This window comes from Oncorhynchus nerka, unplaced genomic scaffold (assembly GCF_034236695.1).
Source record: "Oncorhynchus nerka isolate Pitt River unplaced genomic scaffold, Oner_Uvic_2.0 unplaced_scaffold_1499, whole genome shotgun sequence".
Lineage (NCBI taxonomy): Eukaryota > Metazoa > Chordata > Actinopteri > Salmoniformes > Salmonidae > Oncorhynchus > Oncorhynchus nerka.
Genome location: NW_027039816.1, coordinates 52,507 through 69,787, shown reverse-complemented (window position 1 = coordinate 69,787; position 17,281 = coordinate 52,507). Strand labels below are relative to the sequence as shown.

General features: G+C 42.4%; 1 protein-coding gene across 1 annotated transcript in view; it reads right to left on the bottom strand.

The window, feature by feature from the left end:
- Window positions 1–1,637: 1,637 nt before the first annotated feature.
- LOC115122341 (excitatory amino acid transporter 5-like) overlaps window positions 1,638–17,281 on the bottom strand; it is a gene marked incomplete at its 5' end in the record, with an annotated part of 49,679 nt that continues 34,035 nt past the window's right edge. Inside the window, 3 exons of the mRNA XM_065015342.1 lie at window positions 1,638–4,602; window positions 6,601–6,700; window positions 9,482–9,616. Of these exons, the coding sequence (XP_064871414.1) occupies window positions 4,330–4,602; window positions 6,601–6,700; window positions 9,482–9,616 (508 nt within the window). The remainder of the gene's footprint in view (window positions 4,603–6,600; window positions 6,701–9,481; window positions 9,617–17,281) is intronic.

The following is a 17,281-nucleotide window of genomic DNA, read 5'->3' as shown; positions in this document are numbered from 1 at the left end:
GTTTATACTTGCGTACTGTTGTTTGTACAGATTAACGTGGTACCTTCAGGCATTTGGAAATTGCTCCCAAGGATGTACCAGATTTGTGGAGGTCTACAATTTATTTTCTGAGGTCTTGGGTGATTTTGATCATGATGTCAAGCAAAGAGGCACTGAGTTTGAAGGTAGGCCTTGAAATACATCCACAGTTACACCTCCAATTGACTCAAATGATGTCAATTAGCCTATCAGAAGCTTCTAAATCCATGACATCATTTTCTGGAATTTTCCAAGCTATTTAAAGGCACAGTCAATTTAGTGTATGTAAACTGACCCACTGGAATTGTGAAACAGTGAATTATAAGTGAAATAATCTGTCTGTTAACAATGTGTGTCATGCACAAAGTAGATTTCCTAACCGACTTGCCAAAACTATAGTTTGTTAACAAGAAATTTGTGGAGTGGTTGAAAAAGAGTTTTAATGACTCCAACCTAAGTGTATGTAAACTTCCGACTTCAACTGTATCCTATGGGACCCTGGTCAAAAATGGTGCACTATATGGCAGAACAGTAAATCAAATAACATAGGTCTGCCTCCGGTCTGCCTGTCTGCCCAGCAGGGAAATCTATCCTCCTGCTATTTACCCTTTATCCAACTCTACTACTACATTCAATCTAAAAGAGAGCAAAAGAAATAGCCGGGATGTAGGGAGGCAGGAAAGTCATTGAGAACATAACAGGGTAATAAAACAGAATATAGATAAACCACTGTGAGTGAGGTGGAGATACATTTCACCAAAAATGCCTGACATTTACTTCTCCCCGAGACAAATCCAATATTTTACTCAGTGGGTAAAATTGGCTCATTCACTTGGGCCAGTTTGATCTTCCTTGTCAAAGCAGTTTGGAGAGACGTAATACTTTTCTATTGAATTACACCATCATTGATCTCTCTAAGAAGTGTGGATATACTGTATGTTCAGGACTGGGCTGATGGAATATAAAGGCGTCGTCCCTCAACACACCGTGAACAGCAGAGACTTACTCAATTGGTGTGCTAATCCTAGAGTGATGAGAAACATGCGAGCAGAGCAAAATCCTGAGCCCAATGCTGCACGACACACTCATTAGAATGTCACAGCCTCTTAGTTCCATAGTTCCTATGATTCCACAGTTCTATATTCCAGTTCTATATTCCAGTTCCATATTCCAAACAACATCCTCTGTGATGACAGGCCAACGGATGCTCTACGAAGTTTCTGTAACCCAGATGTAACCCAGATGTTGCGCTTGTTTTTTTCAAGACTGCTAATTATAGAAGGGCTGAGTTAGTTCTAGGAAATATATATAATGGAAAGAAACACATGATAATCTACTGTGGTTGTGTGTGACATAAGAGGCCAGCATTGACATAATTGTAATTGATGGCCACTTTGCACAGAACATGATGACTACCATTTAGTACGAAACAACAGGTTACCCAACCAACCAACTAGTTCACAGTGGTGGAAAAAGTACCCAATTGTCATACTTGAGTAAAAGTAAAAATACATCAATAGAAAATGACTCAAGTGAAAAGTAAATGTAATTGATCAAATATACTTAAGTATTAAAAGTAAAAGTATAAAACACTATATTAAGCAAACCAGTCGGCATAATTTTCTTGTTTTTTTATTTATTTACGGATAGCCATGGGCACACTCCAACACTCAGACATCATTTACAAACAAAGCATGTGTTTAGTGAGTCCACCAGATAAGAGGCTGTAGGGATGACCAGGGATGTTCTTTTAAAAAGTGTGTGAATTAGACAATTTTATTGCCCTGCTATGCATTCAAAATGTAATGAGTACTTTTGGCTGTCAGGGAAAATGTATGGAGTAAGTACATCATTTTCTTTAGGAATGTAGTGAAGTAAAAGTTGTCCAAAATATAAATAGCAAAGTAAAGTACAGATACCCCCAAAAATTCTTAAGTAGTACATAATTTTCTTTAGGAATGTAGTGAAGTTAAAGTTGTCCAAAATATAAATAGCAAAGTAAAGTACAGATACCCCAAAAAACGACTTAAGCAGTACCTTTAAGTATTTTTACTTCAGTACTTTACACCACTTTTAATGAATAATGTCTCGTGTAAGCATCACCTCTATTCACATGTAATTTAAATGTAATAACTTCCAAAAAAGAAGAAAAGTGAAATGGACAAAGCTTTAAAAATAATGTAACCTTTGTATATCAGTGTACAAAAAGATTGAGAAGCTTTCATCTATAGGGTAACATCAATGGTATTTCATGATCAGTAGCAAGGTGGTTAAACCTTGAAAAGTCCTCTTTCCCCCACTCAGCACCACCGGCTTCGTTAAGGCAAAAAATAAATACTAAATAAAAATAAATAAAAGAAGAAAAATGAAAGAAGGGCAATTTTTTGATAGATCAATGTCTCTCAGATTAGACTTTAGCCAGCAGATCCGACCCACTTGCTTACAGCTAGCTGCACCAGGGATGGTCAGCATTGCTGTGTGAAAAAAGACACTTCGGAGCCGCCGTGACATATGGCTTGGAAAACGTACCTCAATCCAGGGATGAGAAATGCATTATACTCCAAATTGTCCCATTATCCAAACTGTTACGCTGAGAAGATTGAATGACTGCTTAAACTTAGCAGTTGTTCAATCTTAATGGGACAATTCAGAGTACAAAGCATTTCTCATCCCTGGATTGAGGTACGTTTTCCGAGCCATATCTTACGCCAGCTCCACGGTGTCAATGTACACAGGAATGCTGTCTGACCCTAGTGCAGCTGTAAGCAAGAGGGTCGGAGCTGCTGGCTAATTAGACTTCTGACATCTTGTCATCCTCTCTCTTTTCTGCTCGGTTTCATGACAAAGAGAGCTGTCTGATTCACTTATTTTATGTTGCAGACAGTGACTGTAGCGAAAGCCTCAAAACTTACTCATATGGCCCATTTGCGCTCTTCAGCAGAAATGTTGCTCAGGATGACAATAAAATGATCAAGAAATAAACATTATAAAATTGAAATATCAAAGACAATATCTACGTACCTCAAGCAATGCAAATAGTATTACAAGTATGTACACATTTCTAAGAGTGGAGAAAGTTCTTCCACCTTGCAGAGTGTTCACAGGCCCACACACATACAGTAAGTGCACACAGACTGAGCATTTCCTGCTATGCAGCTATGGGATGTACAGGTATGTACATGTGTATACAGATGGTCTGGAAAGTGAACCGTGTGTACTGTACAGGTAGTCTGGAAAGTGAACCGTGTGTACTGTACAGGTAGTCTGGAAAGTGAACCGTGTGTACTGTACAGGTAGTCTGGAAAGTGAACCGTGTGTACTGTACAGGTAGTCTGGAAAGTGAACCGTGTGTACTGTACAGGTAGTCTGGAAAGTGAACCGTGTGTACTGTACAGGTAGTCTGGAAAGTGAACCGTGTGTACTGTACAGGTAGTCTGGAAAGTGAACCGTGTGTACTGTACAGGTAGTCTGGAAAGTGAACCGTGTGTACTGTACAGGTAGTCTGGAAAGTGAACCGTGTGTACTGTACAGGTAGTCTGGAAAGTGAACCGTGTGTACTGTACAGGTAGTCTGGAAAGTGAACCGTGTGTACTGTACAGGTAGTCTGGAGAGTGAACCGTGTGTACTGTACAGGTAGTCTGGAAAGTGAACCGTGTGTACTGTACAGGTAGTCTGGAAAGTGAACCGTGTGTACTGTACAGGTAGTCTGGAAAGTGAACCGTGTGTACTGTACAGGTAGTCTGGAAAGTGAACCGTGTGTACTGTACAGGTAGTCTGGAAAGTGAACCGTGTGTATAGGTGATATGGAAAGTGAACAGCATATACAGAACGTCCTCCCTTTGGCCATAAAAATCCACTGTCACGGTGCTTCAGTTATCCCAGCTAGTGTTGAGTCTTTGAAGGAATCCTGGAAAATAATGATTTCCCAGTACATCAAAGTCAGGTTTCAGAGAAGCCTGTACTGCCCCCATCCTGGTGCTCCCTACCTATATCCACCATCAATGAAAGCACAGGACAAAGTCTTGTCACAAATCTCACGTTTCTCACAAACAAAACAGAAAATGAAAATGAGTGACTCGATCAGTCAACAATAACAATAAAAAATAAGATGGGATCCATCATTGCTCTCTCTGTTCATCTATTCATTCATCTTCACCTCTATAAGTTCCAGTGGCGTTGGCCTTTCATTCCGACATACTGAACCACGAGACTCAGTTGAAAAAGAACACCTCCAACTGGTGATGGACTGTGGAGCTTTCCACATCAGTCCTGCTGGGATGAGTGGTGGTGATGTGAGGTGAGGTATGGGACCTATACGTTGGTTTCCAGGCCATTCATATCAATGGCACAGTGGTCCTTATCCTTCTTCAGCTGCCTGGGAGGCACAGGGGGCTTTTTCCTCTCCGGAGGGGGCGGGGGCCGCACCCCTTCCTCCAACTGCATGAGGCGGGCAACGTCGGGGGGGAAGGCGTCTGGTTTATCCCCTGAGCACTGGGGAGGTGGCTGGTAGCTACCGTTGTTGTTCTCACAGTTCATGTGCTGCTGGATGTTTATCATGGGCTTGGTCTCACAGATCAGAGGCACCTAGGAGAGAGGGGGGAGAGAAGGAGAGAGAAAGAAGGAGCAATGGAAATAGAGGGAGAGAGAGAGAGAAAGAGTGGGAGAGAGAGAGAGAGAGAGAGAGAGAGAGAGAGAGAGAGAGAGAGAGCAAGAGACAGGTAGGATGGGGAGAGATTGAAAGAAAGTGAGAGAGAGAGGGAGAAAGGGAAAGGGTGAGAAGAAGATGGATTAAGGTACAGATGGGGAAAAATGTAGAGGCATATAGATAGACATTATCAGTCAAATGTTTCCAGACATGCCTCATACAAAACATAGTGAGTGAGTCTCTAGCTTATCAATTTGTGTTGAAAAAGAATGTACATCATGATAAGCCCACCACAGTCTATTTTTGTAAAGGAAAAAGGTTTGCAAGGTTTTCAACTAGAAAACAAGAACCTTGGCCTTGTCAAAATGTCTCCCTGAATTCAAAATGAAAAAATTAACTGTTTTTTTTTACATAACAAATTATGATTCCTGTTAAAGCAGTAAAGTCAGATATTCACACTATTGTTGTTGACAGACTACAGTCATGTCGCTCTGAGCTCTGAGCCATAGCATTAACATCCAACAGAGTGGGATAATTGGATATAGCAGCCAGGTTACTCAGTGTGTCTTGCCCTCAGCTCTCTTCCTAGGGAAGCTGAATTTGACAGGAGTTGGACTCTGTGGGGAACTAGCTAAGTTCCATGATGGCAACTGGTATAGTAACACTAATGAGCCAAGCCAAGCTGAGCCGTACTGTGCTGGCTATTGTTGCTGGAACCATGCTGGAAAATAAAATATCTGAAGCAGAGTACGCCTCGGCATGACAGTGCCGACAGCCTCAGCACAGTAGGTCTCAGTTCAGTACAATACGGCTCTGCTCAGCACAGGACGGCTTGGCTCAGCACAATACCGCTCTGCTCAGCACAGGATGGCTTGGTTCAGCACAATACAGCTCTGCTCAGCACAGGATGGCTTGGTTCTGCACAATACGGCTCTGCTCAGCACAGGATGGCTTGGTTCAGCACAATACGGCTCTGCTCAGCACAGGATGGCTTGGTTCTGCACAATACGGCTCTGCTCAGCACAGGATGGCTTGGTTCTGCACAATACGGCTCTGCTCAGCACAGGATGGCTTGGTTCAGCACAATACGGCTCTGCTCAGCACAGGATGGCTTGGTTCAGCACAATACGGCTCTGCTCAGCACAGGATGGCTTGGTTCAGCACAATACGGCTCTGCTCAGCACAGGACGGCTCTGCTCAGCACAATACGGCTCTGCTCAGCACAGGACGGCTCTGCTCAGCACAATACGGCTCTGCTCAGCACAATACGGCTCTGCTCAGCACAGGACGGCTCTGCTCAGCACAATACGGCTCTGCTCAGCACAGGACGGCTTGGTTCAGCACAATACGGCTCTGCTCAGCACAGGACGGCTCTGCTCAGCACAATACGGCTCTGCTCAGCACAATACGGCTCTGCTCAGCACAATACGGCTCTGCTCAGCACAATACGGCTCTGCTCAGCACAGAACGGCTCTGCTCAGCACAATACGGCTCTGCTCAGCACAGGACGGCTCTGCTCAGCACAATACGGCTCTGCTCAGCACAGGACGGCTTGGCTCAGCACAATACGGCTCTACTCAGCACAATACGGCTCTGCTCAGCACAATACGGCTCTGCTCAGCACAGGACGGCTTGGCTCAGCACAATACGGCTCTGCTCAGCACAGGATGGCTTGGTTCAGCACAATACGGCTCTGCTCAGCACAATACGGCTCTGCTCAGCACAGGACGGCTTGGTTCATCACAATACGGCTCTGCTCAGCACAGGACGGCTTGGCTCAGCACAATACGGCTCTGCTCAGCACAGGACGGCTTGGCTCAGCACAATACGGCTCTGCTCAGCACAGGACGGCTTGGCTCAGCACAATACGGCTCTGCTCAGCACAGGACGGCTCAGCACACTAGTGTGAAAAGGGTATAAGACAGGCAGATACTCACACCATCTCCTTCCTTGATAAAGTCTTTTCTGCAGATATGGGCCATGATACCTGTGGCCAACGCATCCCCCATAACATTCACCATGGTCCGGAATCTGTCTCTGGAAGCAGGGGAGGAGCAGGAAAGACAGGTTTAGAATAAGAGGAGTGTGTGTGTGTGTGTGTGTGTGTATGTGTGTGTGTGTGTGTGTGTGTGTGAACAGAATTCCCCAAAAGAATATTAAGCAAACAAAAAGTTGACCAACTGAGGACATTTTGTTAGTCCCCACGAAGTCAAATGCTATTTCTAGGGGGTTTAGGGTTAAGTTTAGAATTAGTCTTAGGGTTAGAATTAGGTTAAGGGTTAGGGTTAGGAGCTAGGGATAGATTTAGGGTTAGGAGTTAGGGTTAGGTTTAAGGTTAGGTTTTTTGGGTTAAGGTTAGGGTTAGGGTTATGGTTAGGGTAAGGGTAAGAGTATGGGTTAGGGTTAGGATTAGGGGTTAGGGAAAATAGGGTTTTGAATGGGACTGAATTGTGTGTCCCCACAAGGCAAGCTGTACAATACTGTGTGTGTGTGTTTGTGTTAGTTTATATGAAGAAGTTCACAAACAAAGATGGGAACTTTATCACAATTCAATACAGAAATGAAATGTATTTGGGTAAAGAACACATCTACTCATTTATAGTTTCACTGTTTAAAAAAATATATATAATGAAGAACTTGCAAAAGTGTTGCTTATGCTCTGCACTTTCTGGAGGACCAAGACTCCACTAAGCATGTAACCATTTCACTGTACAGTTTACACCTTCTGTATCCTGTGCATGTGACAAATTAACTTTTATTTGATTTGGAATAACGTTTGTTTACAAGAGATGGTAATGTGAAGAACAACATGACTTGCACTAAAGTCAAATTAGAATATAAGGTGTCCAAGTTAAAAAATTCTCTGGTAGGATGACTTGCTATTATTTAGTCACAGTCACAACAGTAAACAATTTTCCGTAATTAGCTTGTCATTCACTTGTAAATAATGATCTTCTTGTGATTTTATTATAATTCATAGAAATTAGCTAAAGTTAAGATGTTGTCAGCTATGATATGGTCATTATTTGAACTGGCTAGCCAGCTAACTTAACATTAGCTAGCCAGCTAACAAGCTAGAAACTAACCAAAACATTGTTTCGAAAGTTGCTTTTAGTTACCTGGTTTGCTAGACTGACATATACAAAATTTGTGTTTACACGGATGGGTCTATTGGTGTTAAAATACATGAGTTAATTAAGCTATTTTGATCCACCAGTCTGCTGATGCAGTCTGTCGTTTTTGTGTTTATATTTTTTCATAATGACAACGACAAGTTTGATGTCGGACGACAATAAAATGTTTAGGACGTCACTGAGACAACTGTCTACAGACATGTCGATAGATGTATTATAAACCAGCCGTTAGTCTTGAAATCTTTGGTTGTTTAGTACTCACTCTGTTTAGCACATGGCCTCAAATGGGAATCCTTAAAGAAATGGGTGGGGCTAAGACTTAAGAGGGTGTGGGCAATGCTGAATGTGTGTAGACAAAGAAGAGCTCTCCAGTAGGTGTACCAAAACATTCAAGGGCCATTTTCTCAAAAAGTGGGGTTACAAGTGTATCAAGTGTCAAAGCAGAATTATTTTCCCATTGTTCTTCACCTGTAGTGTCTGATATACCATTTTCTAGCTCTGGTTTTCTACTTTTATCCAATGTAAAAAACACCATAGATGTGTTCGAATACTCATACAAACCGCACTATTTGTGATGTAAATTGAGTGTGTGGTGTGCTTATTGTTCATAGTATGGATATAGTTAGTATGCCAAAAGTTCCCGGATGTTGTACTACATTCACCAAAATTTGAAGTATACAAGCAGTGGACACTATTTCCGTGCTTTTAGAGCCCATAATGTAATTCTTCAGAAAATTAACGTGGCTTCGCAACATTTTCAAATGGGAAAAAAATGGCAGAAAATATGCAGTTGAAGTCCGATGAGAGCGGTTACAAATGTAAGTACAAAAAGTAAATATTGATTGCTTTAATTAATTATGACAAATGTTAAGAGAATGTTGAGCAAAATAATACAAATAAGTTTCAAATAAGTTATGTTGGCTGACAATTTGTTAGCCTTACGAGCCTTACGAACTTACGAATCATTGGGGCGGCAGGGTAGCCTAGCGGTTAGAGCGTTTGACTAGTAACCGGAAGGTTGCAATTTCAAATCCCTGAGCTGACAAGGTACAAATCTGTCATTCTGCCCCTGAACAGGCAGTTAACCCACTGTTAAAATTCTTAACCGACTTGCCTAGATAAATAAAGGTAAAATAAAAATGACAGCAGTTGCTTGTATGCAGCGGTATGTTAGCAAGCTACCTAACCTTAGTTGGCTAGTAATACATTCAACTTTACACCATGTTAACTATACGCTATCCGATGTTTATTGCCTTGATTATTCACGTCATTTGCTAAGTGGTATAGTCGTTGTGCGTTCTTAATAGACATTGTTAATGAAGTTGTAAGATGTCTAGCTTATGCTAGCAAGAAATTGCATAGCAAGAGCATCAACTTTCAGTAGACGCTAGTACACTCAACTGAAAAGGAACTAAAAGTATATAGTATATACTCATTAAGTATGGGTTAGTGTGGGTATTCAAACACAGCTCAAGATTTGCTACATAAGACCGAATCGAGCCAGTCAGTCAGATGTTTCCACATTAGGTAGCATCTGAATAATGCTACACAAACAAACTCTCTCTCACACCACTTCAGAAATAATCATTGATGCATCCCACGCACACAAAATGTCACATAACATGGAATGGGAAAACAATTATAAGACTGACAGTAGAGGAAGTGGATCCCATATGGTACTCACAATGCCCAATCCACTGCAATGATGAGAGTGATGTCATCAGTTGGCAACCCAACAGACGTTAGCACGATCACCATAGTGACCAGACCAGCCTGTGGAATTCCTGCAGCACCGATGCTGGCTGCTGTGGCAGTGATGCTGGAAGACAGAGGGAGGTGGGGTAAACACCATTATACCATACTCTATACAATAACTGATGTAGCATAAAGAGTTCACTACTAGTTTCTCCATACTTAACAACACCACTTAGCCATGGCTCCTCCAGTTTTATGTATACTATCATACCACCATAAATGCATGCCCAATACAGTACTTCTAAGCAGGATCCTCACCTGGATATTGGAAAAGCACCTGCTACATAACATACGAGACACATAGTCTCCATTTTGAAAGCAGGTTGTTTTTATGTATGACATAATATTAGTGGGAATCATCAACTGCTTTCCTGGTTGGTACTGTGGTACTGTTGAAGTAAAGTTTTACGATTTCAAAGGGATTAGCGCTATTCTCTGATTCACAATGATATTATGAAACACACTTAAAGACAACCAAGACAATCCTGCTTTGAAAATGGAGTCTGTGTGAGTTGTGCATGTTATGTACTGTAGCTTTAGACAGGAAGATGGAGTTTAGTTCCTTCATGCTTTTAGCCTTGTTTGTTGTTTGTTGAAAATAGAGACGCAATTCCATCCACTATAATAGCATTAAGCTGGGGTCCCTATGGCAGGGAGGGGATTCAAGGCCAAAACACGACCGGGCTGAAAAACACAGGGACATTCTATTTTGATCCCCAATTACTTTGCACTATCCTGCTTTCCTCTGCCATCACTGAGCACTTTACTCTCTCTGTCCATCTCCCTCTTCCTCTTCCTCTCTCTCTATTTCTCTCTCTCTATTTCTCTCTCTCTATTTCTCTCTCTCTATTTCTCTCTCTCTCTCTCTCTCTCTCTCTCTCTCTCTCTCTCTCTGTCCATCTCTCTCTGTCTCTCTCTCTCTCTCTGTCCATCTCTCTCTGTCTCTCTCTCTGTCCATCTCTCTCTGTCTATCTCTCTGTCCATCTCTCTCTGTCTATCTCTCTGTCCATCTCTCTCTCTCTCTCTCTCTCTCTCTGTCCATCTCTCTCTGTCTATCTCTCTGTCCATCTCTCTCTCTCTCTCTCTCTCTTTCTCTCTCTCTTTCTGTCCATCTCCCTCTCCCTCTCTCTCTCTCTCTCTCCATCTCTCTCTCTCTCTCTCTCTCTCTCTCTCTCTCTCTCTCTCTTTCTGTCCATCGTTCTCTCTTACTCTCTCTCTCTGTCCGTCTTTCACCCCCCTGCCCTCAGTGTATTTGGAACAGTAGCTCCTCACCCTTATCCCCCCCGTTCTTTCTACCCCTACCATGCTCTCTTTCACATCCAGTGTACTTTATGCATAGTCCATCTGTTCATCTAATTCAGGAATGGGCAACTTTGATGGGGTGGGGGCCACAAAAAATCTGAACTCCCACCCTCCCCAACGCGTTGCGAGCAAAACATTTTTGAAACACGTGGCTTATATTAATGCCATTATACATTAGAGAACCGTGTACAGTGTGCCACTGTATTTTGCCTGGAAGAACATCTAAAAGTATATTCTACTCAGCTGATGATCACCCTTTAAATCAATGTAGCATATCACCATCACCTCCCTGCTAGTAGGAGACACCCAGTATGCTATAGGCAAGGATGGGCAACTCCAGTCCTCGGAGGCCAGCTTAGAATGCAGTTAGTTTAATCAGCTGTGTTTGCTCGGGATGGGGGAAAAGTGTGACACAACTCCGGCACCCCAACTCCGGTCCCTTGGAGTTGCCCATCCCAAATATAGTTAATTTATGATGGTGACTGGAATCAGTGACTAACATTTGTATATTTCTCGTAACAGATAAATACTCTCCATGTGGGCTAACCGCAGACACCTGTTTGTTTCATTGTGTGTTGCTGGGCTGGAAACAGAAAGAGGACCCCTGCATTACAGTTTTTCTCAGTCGCTTTGGTGCATTTCTTAGATCAAAAGTGCAATTCTTGATACTACTTGTACAAATTCCAAATCATCTAGTCACTTGTGCACATCATTAAAGCAATTTCTTATTCCTTTTCAACAAATTGCAATTGATAATGTACAAGTGTCAGCTTTTTTCCACATTATCAATTGCTCATGTCATGTTGATCAAAATATAGTAGATGGTTCTCTGTTGAATAGTCTTACCCCTCAAAACATCTAGGCATTAGTTCCTTGCATAAGCCATTACATGCAAAATTGTTGAACTATTTGTCATAAACTGTCAAGCATAGTTTTACACATTTCTAATGGACCTTTTGTACAAAAACGTGAATTGATGAATCGGTGAAATTGACCCTCACTCATGAAGGAATGTAAAGTGTTAGTTCAACCAACAATCAACCAGTTGTCTAAATTGCTCAAAGTTTCATCTCATGAAGAATCAATTGGCAAGCATATATAGACAGACCACAACACAGAGTTGCAATTTTCCAATAATGGATGGACCAGGAAACGAACAGGGTCAACAGCCAAGAGGAGGAAGAAGAGGAGCAAGGATGCGTGGTGGAAGGCAAAACAGAGGAAGAGGCAGAAGAGGACATAGGCGCATATCTGATGACATAAGGGCCACTATTGTAGACTATGTTGTCAATCATGGCCTTACAATGGCTGAGATGGGTCGAAGGGTGCAGCCGAATATTGGGAGATCAACCCTGTCCTCAATAGTTCAAATGTTTCGAAGAGAGAACAGGTATGTCCACCAATGTACAGTGCACTGTATATAAGCAGTATACTGTATACTTCCTACAATGCTTCATATTACAGTAGTCCACTTGTATTTCACAGCATACAGAAATATACTCTATACAGATACATACTGCACCTTACATGCACCCACCTGTATGTTTTACAGTAAAATGTGTGTTCGCATAGTTTTTGTCTATGTGAAAGTGTGCGATTGCAAGATTACCTCAAACCGGTGGCAGAGGACGCCTTTTCACACCTCAACAGGAGGAGGCTATTTGCACCATGGTCCGAGTAAACAATGCCATGAGACTCAGGGAAATACAAAGGACCATTATAGAAGACAACGATGTCTTTGAAAACATCCATACGGTTAGCATCTCAACCATCGACAGGGTGCTGTATAGAAACCAGATGAGTATGAAACAGCTGTACCGTGTACCATTCCAAAGGAATGAGGACAGAGTTAAGGAGCTACGGTACCAGTATGTACAGTTAAAACATATATCTATGTAACTACTTTACAGCAACATTTTATAGTGATACATAGTACAGTAAGCATAAACTGCACACATTTCCATTGCTGTGGAAGGAACATGCAATATATGTACATTTTATGTCACTCTTCCTTACCAAAACAAATTCAACTGTGTGTTCTGGGATATAGCGTATAATGGAGTTGGAATCAAGTGAACCCTCTCACAACTTTGTATACGTGGATGAGGCTGGCTTCAACCTGACCAAATGCAGAAGGCGGGGTCAGAATATCATCGGTCACAGAGCTACTGTGGATTTGCCAGGCCAACGGGGAGGAAATATCACCATGTGTGCTGCTATTTCGGAGCATGGTGTCCTAACCCATATCCACCTTATAGGGCCATACAACACCCATAATCTACTCAACTTTTTCGAGACTCTCTACAGGGCTCTCATCCCTGATGATGAGAGGGGTCTGCTTAGAGAGGATTTGCCAAAGTATATGGTCATTTGTGATAATGTGAGTTTCCATCGATCAAACATCATAAGGCAATGGTTTGTGACCCACCCGAGGATGCTCATAGAATTCCTCCCACCTTCTTCACCACTCCTTAATCCAATTGAGTAGTTATTTTCAACATGGAGGTGGAAGGTGTACGATCTTCAGCCACACACACAGATGACCCTGCTGGCTGCAATGGATGCAGCATGTGAGGACATCACAGTAGACGCCTGCAGAGGATGGATAAGGCATTCCAAAAGATTCTTTCCACGTTGCATTGGAAGGGAAAATATCCGGTGTGATGTGGATGAGAATATGTGGGCCGACAGACAGGAACGTCTGGATGTGTAGAGACAGCACAACAGTGCTGCGGGCAAAGTTGTGCGTTAGGGGTGGTTTCCTGTGTTTCTTTCTAATTTAGTTTTTTTCCCTTTGTGCCCCTTGGGTTGTCCAGTCTCTTTCAATCAATAACCCACATACAGTAATATGTAAATAGTACTGTTGAAATTGATATATGCCATAGAAGTGCAGCCTTGTGCATTTTCAATACAGTAACTGTCATCCAAACTGTAGCCTAAGTTTACATCAGGTAATACTGTCAAAGTACACAGTTACATTGACAACATGCCTAAACATTTTGACGACCTTGTTCGTGAACAATGACTCAATGACTTATCATTCTGATGACACTGACATGATCATTGGCATGAATATTTACTTTTGAGAGATGTACTATGGATTTTTAGTGACTGACTAGCTTTAGAAACATATATATTGTATATTTCAGTTTGTACAAATAGTTCTGAGAAATGCACTTATTATTTTGCACATGTTACGGATGATGTGAAAAATGCACCAAAGCGACTGAGAAAAACTGTAAATGCATTCAATTCAAATTGTATTTGTCACATACACATGGTTAGCAGATGTTAATGCGAGTGTAGTGAAATGCTTGTGCTTCTAGTTCCGACAATGCAGTAATATCTAACAAGTAATCCAACCTAACAATTTCACAACAACTACCTTATACACAAGTGTAAAATAATGAATAAGAATATGTACATAAAAATATATGAATGAGTGATGGCTGAAAGGCATAGGCAAGATTTAGTAGATGGTATAGAGTACAGTATATACATATGAGATGAGTAATGTAGGGTATGTAAACATTATATAAAGTGGCATTGTTTAAAGTGGCTAGTGATACATTTATTACATCAAGATGGAAAGATGCAGTAGATGGTATAGAGTACAGTATATACATACGAGATGAGTAATGTAGGGTATGTAAACATGATATAAAGTGGCATTGTTTAAAGTAGCTAGTGATACATTTATTACATCAATGTTTCCATTATTTAAGTGGCTAGAGTTGAGTCAGTATGTTGGCAGCAGCCACTCAATGTTAGTGATGGCTGTATAACAGTCTGATGGCCTTGAGATAGAAGCTGTTTTTCATTCTCTCGGTCCCCGCTTTGATGCACCTGTTCTGACCTCGCCTTCTGAGGGCCCTCACCTCCTCCCTGTAGGCCATCTCGTCGTTGTTGGTAATCAAGCCTACCACTGTAGTGTCGTCTGCAAACTTGATGATTGAGTTGGAGGCGTGCATGGCCACGCAGTCGTGGGTGAACAGGGAGTACAGGAGAGGGCTGAGAACACACCCTTGTGGGGCCCCAGTGTTGAGGATCAGCGGGGTGGAGATGTTGTTACCTACCCTCACCACTTGGGGCGACCCGTTAGGAAGCCCAGGACCCAGTTGCACAGGGCTGGGTCGAGACCCAGGGTCTCGAGCTTAATGACGAGTTTGGAGGGTACTATGGTGTCAAATGCTGAGCTGTAGTCGATGAACATACCTTACATAGGTATTACTCTTGTCCAGAGGTGTTAGAGCAGTGTGCAGTGGGTCTAGGGTGCAAATTGGAGTGGGTCTAGGGTGTCAGGTAGGGTGGAGGTGATATGGTCCTTGACTAGTCTCTCAAAGCACTTCATGATGACGGAAGTGAGTGTTGCGGGGTGGTAGTCATTTAGCTCAGTTACCTTAGCTTTCTTGGGAATAGGAACAATGGTGGCCTTCTTGAAGCATGTGGGAACAGCAGACTGGGATAAGGATTGATTGAATATGTCCGTAAACACACCAGCCAGCCAGCTGCGCATGCTCTGAGGACGTGGCTAGTGATGCTGTCTGGGCCAGCAGCCTTGCGAGGGTTAACATGTTTAAATGCTTTACTCACGTTGGCTGCAGTGAAGGAGAGCCCACAGGTTTTGGTAGCGGGCCGTGTCAGTGCCACTGTATTGTCCTCAAAGCGAGCAAAGAAGTTGTTTAGTCTGTCTGGGAGAAAGACATCGTGGTCCACGATGGTGCTGTTTTTTTTTTGTAGTCCGTGATTGACTGTAGACCCTGCCACATACCTCTCGTGTCTGAGCCGTTGAATTGCAACTCTACTTTGTCTCTATACTGACGCTTAGCTTGTTTGATTGCCTTGCGGAGGAAACAGCTACACTGTTTGTATTCGGGTCATGTTTCCGGTCACCTTGCCCTGATTAAAAGCAGTGGTTCGAGCTTTCAGTTTTGCGCGAATGCTGCCATCAATCCACGGTTTCTGGTTGGGGAATGTTTTAATAGATGCTGTGTGTACATCACCGATGCACTTGCTTATAAACTCACTCACCGAATCAGCGTATTCATCAATGTTGTTGCCCACATGATCGAAGCAATCTTGGAGCGTGGAATCCGATTGGTCGGACCAGAGTTGAACAGACCTGAGCGTGGGTGTTTCCTGTTTTAGTTTCTGTCTATTGGCTGGGAGCAACAAAATGGAGTCGTGGTCAGCTTTTCCCAAAGGAGGGCCAGGGAGGGCCTTATATCCGTTGCGGAAGTTAGAATAACAATGATCCAGGGTTTTGCCAGCCCGGGTTGCGCAATCGATATGCTGATAGAATTTAGGGAGCCTTGTTTTCAAATTAGCCTTGTTAAAATCCCCAGCTCAATAAATGCAGCCTCAGGATATGTGGTTTCCAGTTTACATGGAGTCCAATGAAGTTCTTTCAGGGCCGTCAATGTGTCTGCTTGGGGGGGAATATACACGACTGTGATTATGATCGAAGAGAATTTTCTTGGTAGATAATGCGGTCGGCATTTGATTGTGAGGAATTCTAAGTTAGGTGAACAAAAGGACTTGAGTTCCTGTATCTTGTTATGATCACGCCACGTCTGTGAGTACAACAGAACTCATATGGCAGGCGAAAACCTGAGAAAAATCCAACCAGGAAGTGGGAAATCTGAGGTTTATAGTTTTTCAAAGCTTAGCCTACCAAATACACAGTGGGATATGGATACAGTTGCACTTCCTACGGCTTCCACTAGATGTCAACCGTCTTTAGAAACTTGAATGAGGATTCTTCTATAAAGGAGGGGCTCATGAGAGCTGTTTGAGTCAGTGGTCTGGCAGAGTTCCTTGGTCTCATGACGCGCGCTCCCGACTGAGTTAGCTCTCGTTCCATGGCTTTTCTAAAGACATAGCAACTCTCCGGTTGGAAGCTTATTGATGATTTATTTTAAAAACATCCTAAAGATTGATTCCATACATCGTTTGAAATGTTTCTACGACCTGTAACGGAACTTTTCGAGTTTTTGTCTGGACGAAGTGCTTGCTCCTCATGAAGATGGATTACTGGGCTGATCACGCTAACAACAAGTGGCTAAATGATGGGTTTTATGGAACTTTATGGAACAAATCAGTAATTTATTGTCAAACTGGGATTCCTGGGAGTGCCTTCTGATGAAGATCATCAAAGGTAAGTGAATATTTATAGTGTTTTTTCTAGCTTCTGTTGACGCCAAAATGGCGGATATTCCTCTGGCTGTTTTGGGTTCTCAGCACCGTTCTTAGATTATGCTTTTTTAAAAACGTTTTTAAAAAATCTGACACAGCGGTTGAATAGAGGATAAGACTATCTTTAATTCTGTGAATAACACTTGCATCTTTTATCAATGTTTATTGTGAGTATTTCTGCAAAATCACCGGATGTTTTGGAATCAAAACATTACTGCACGTAACGCGCCAA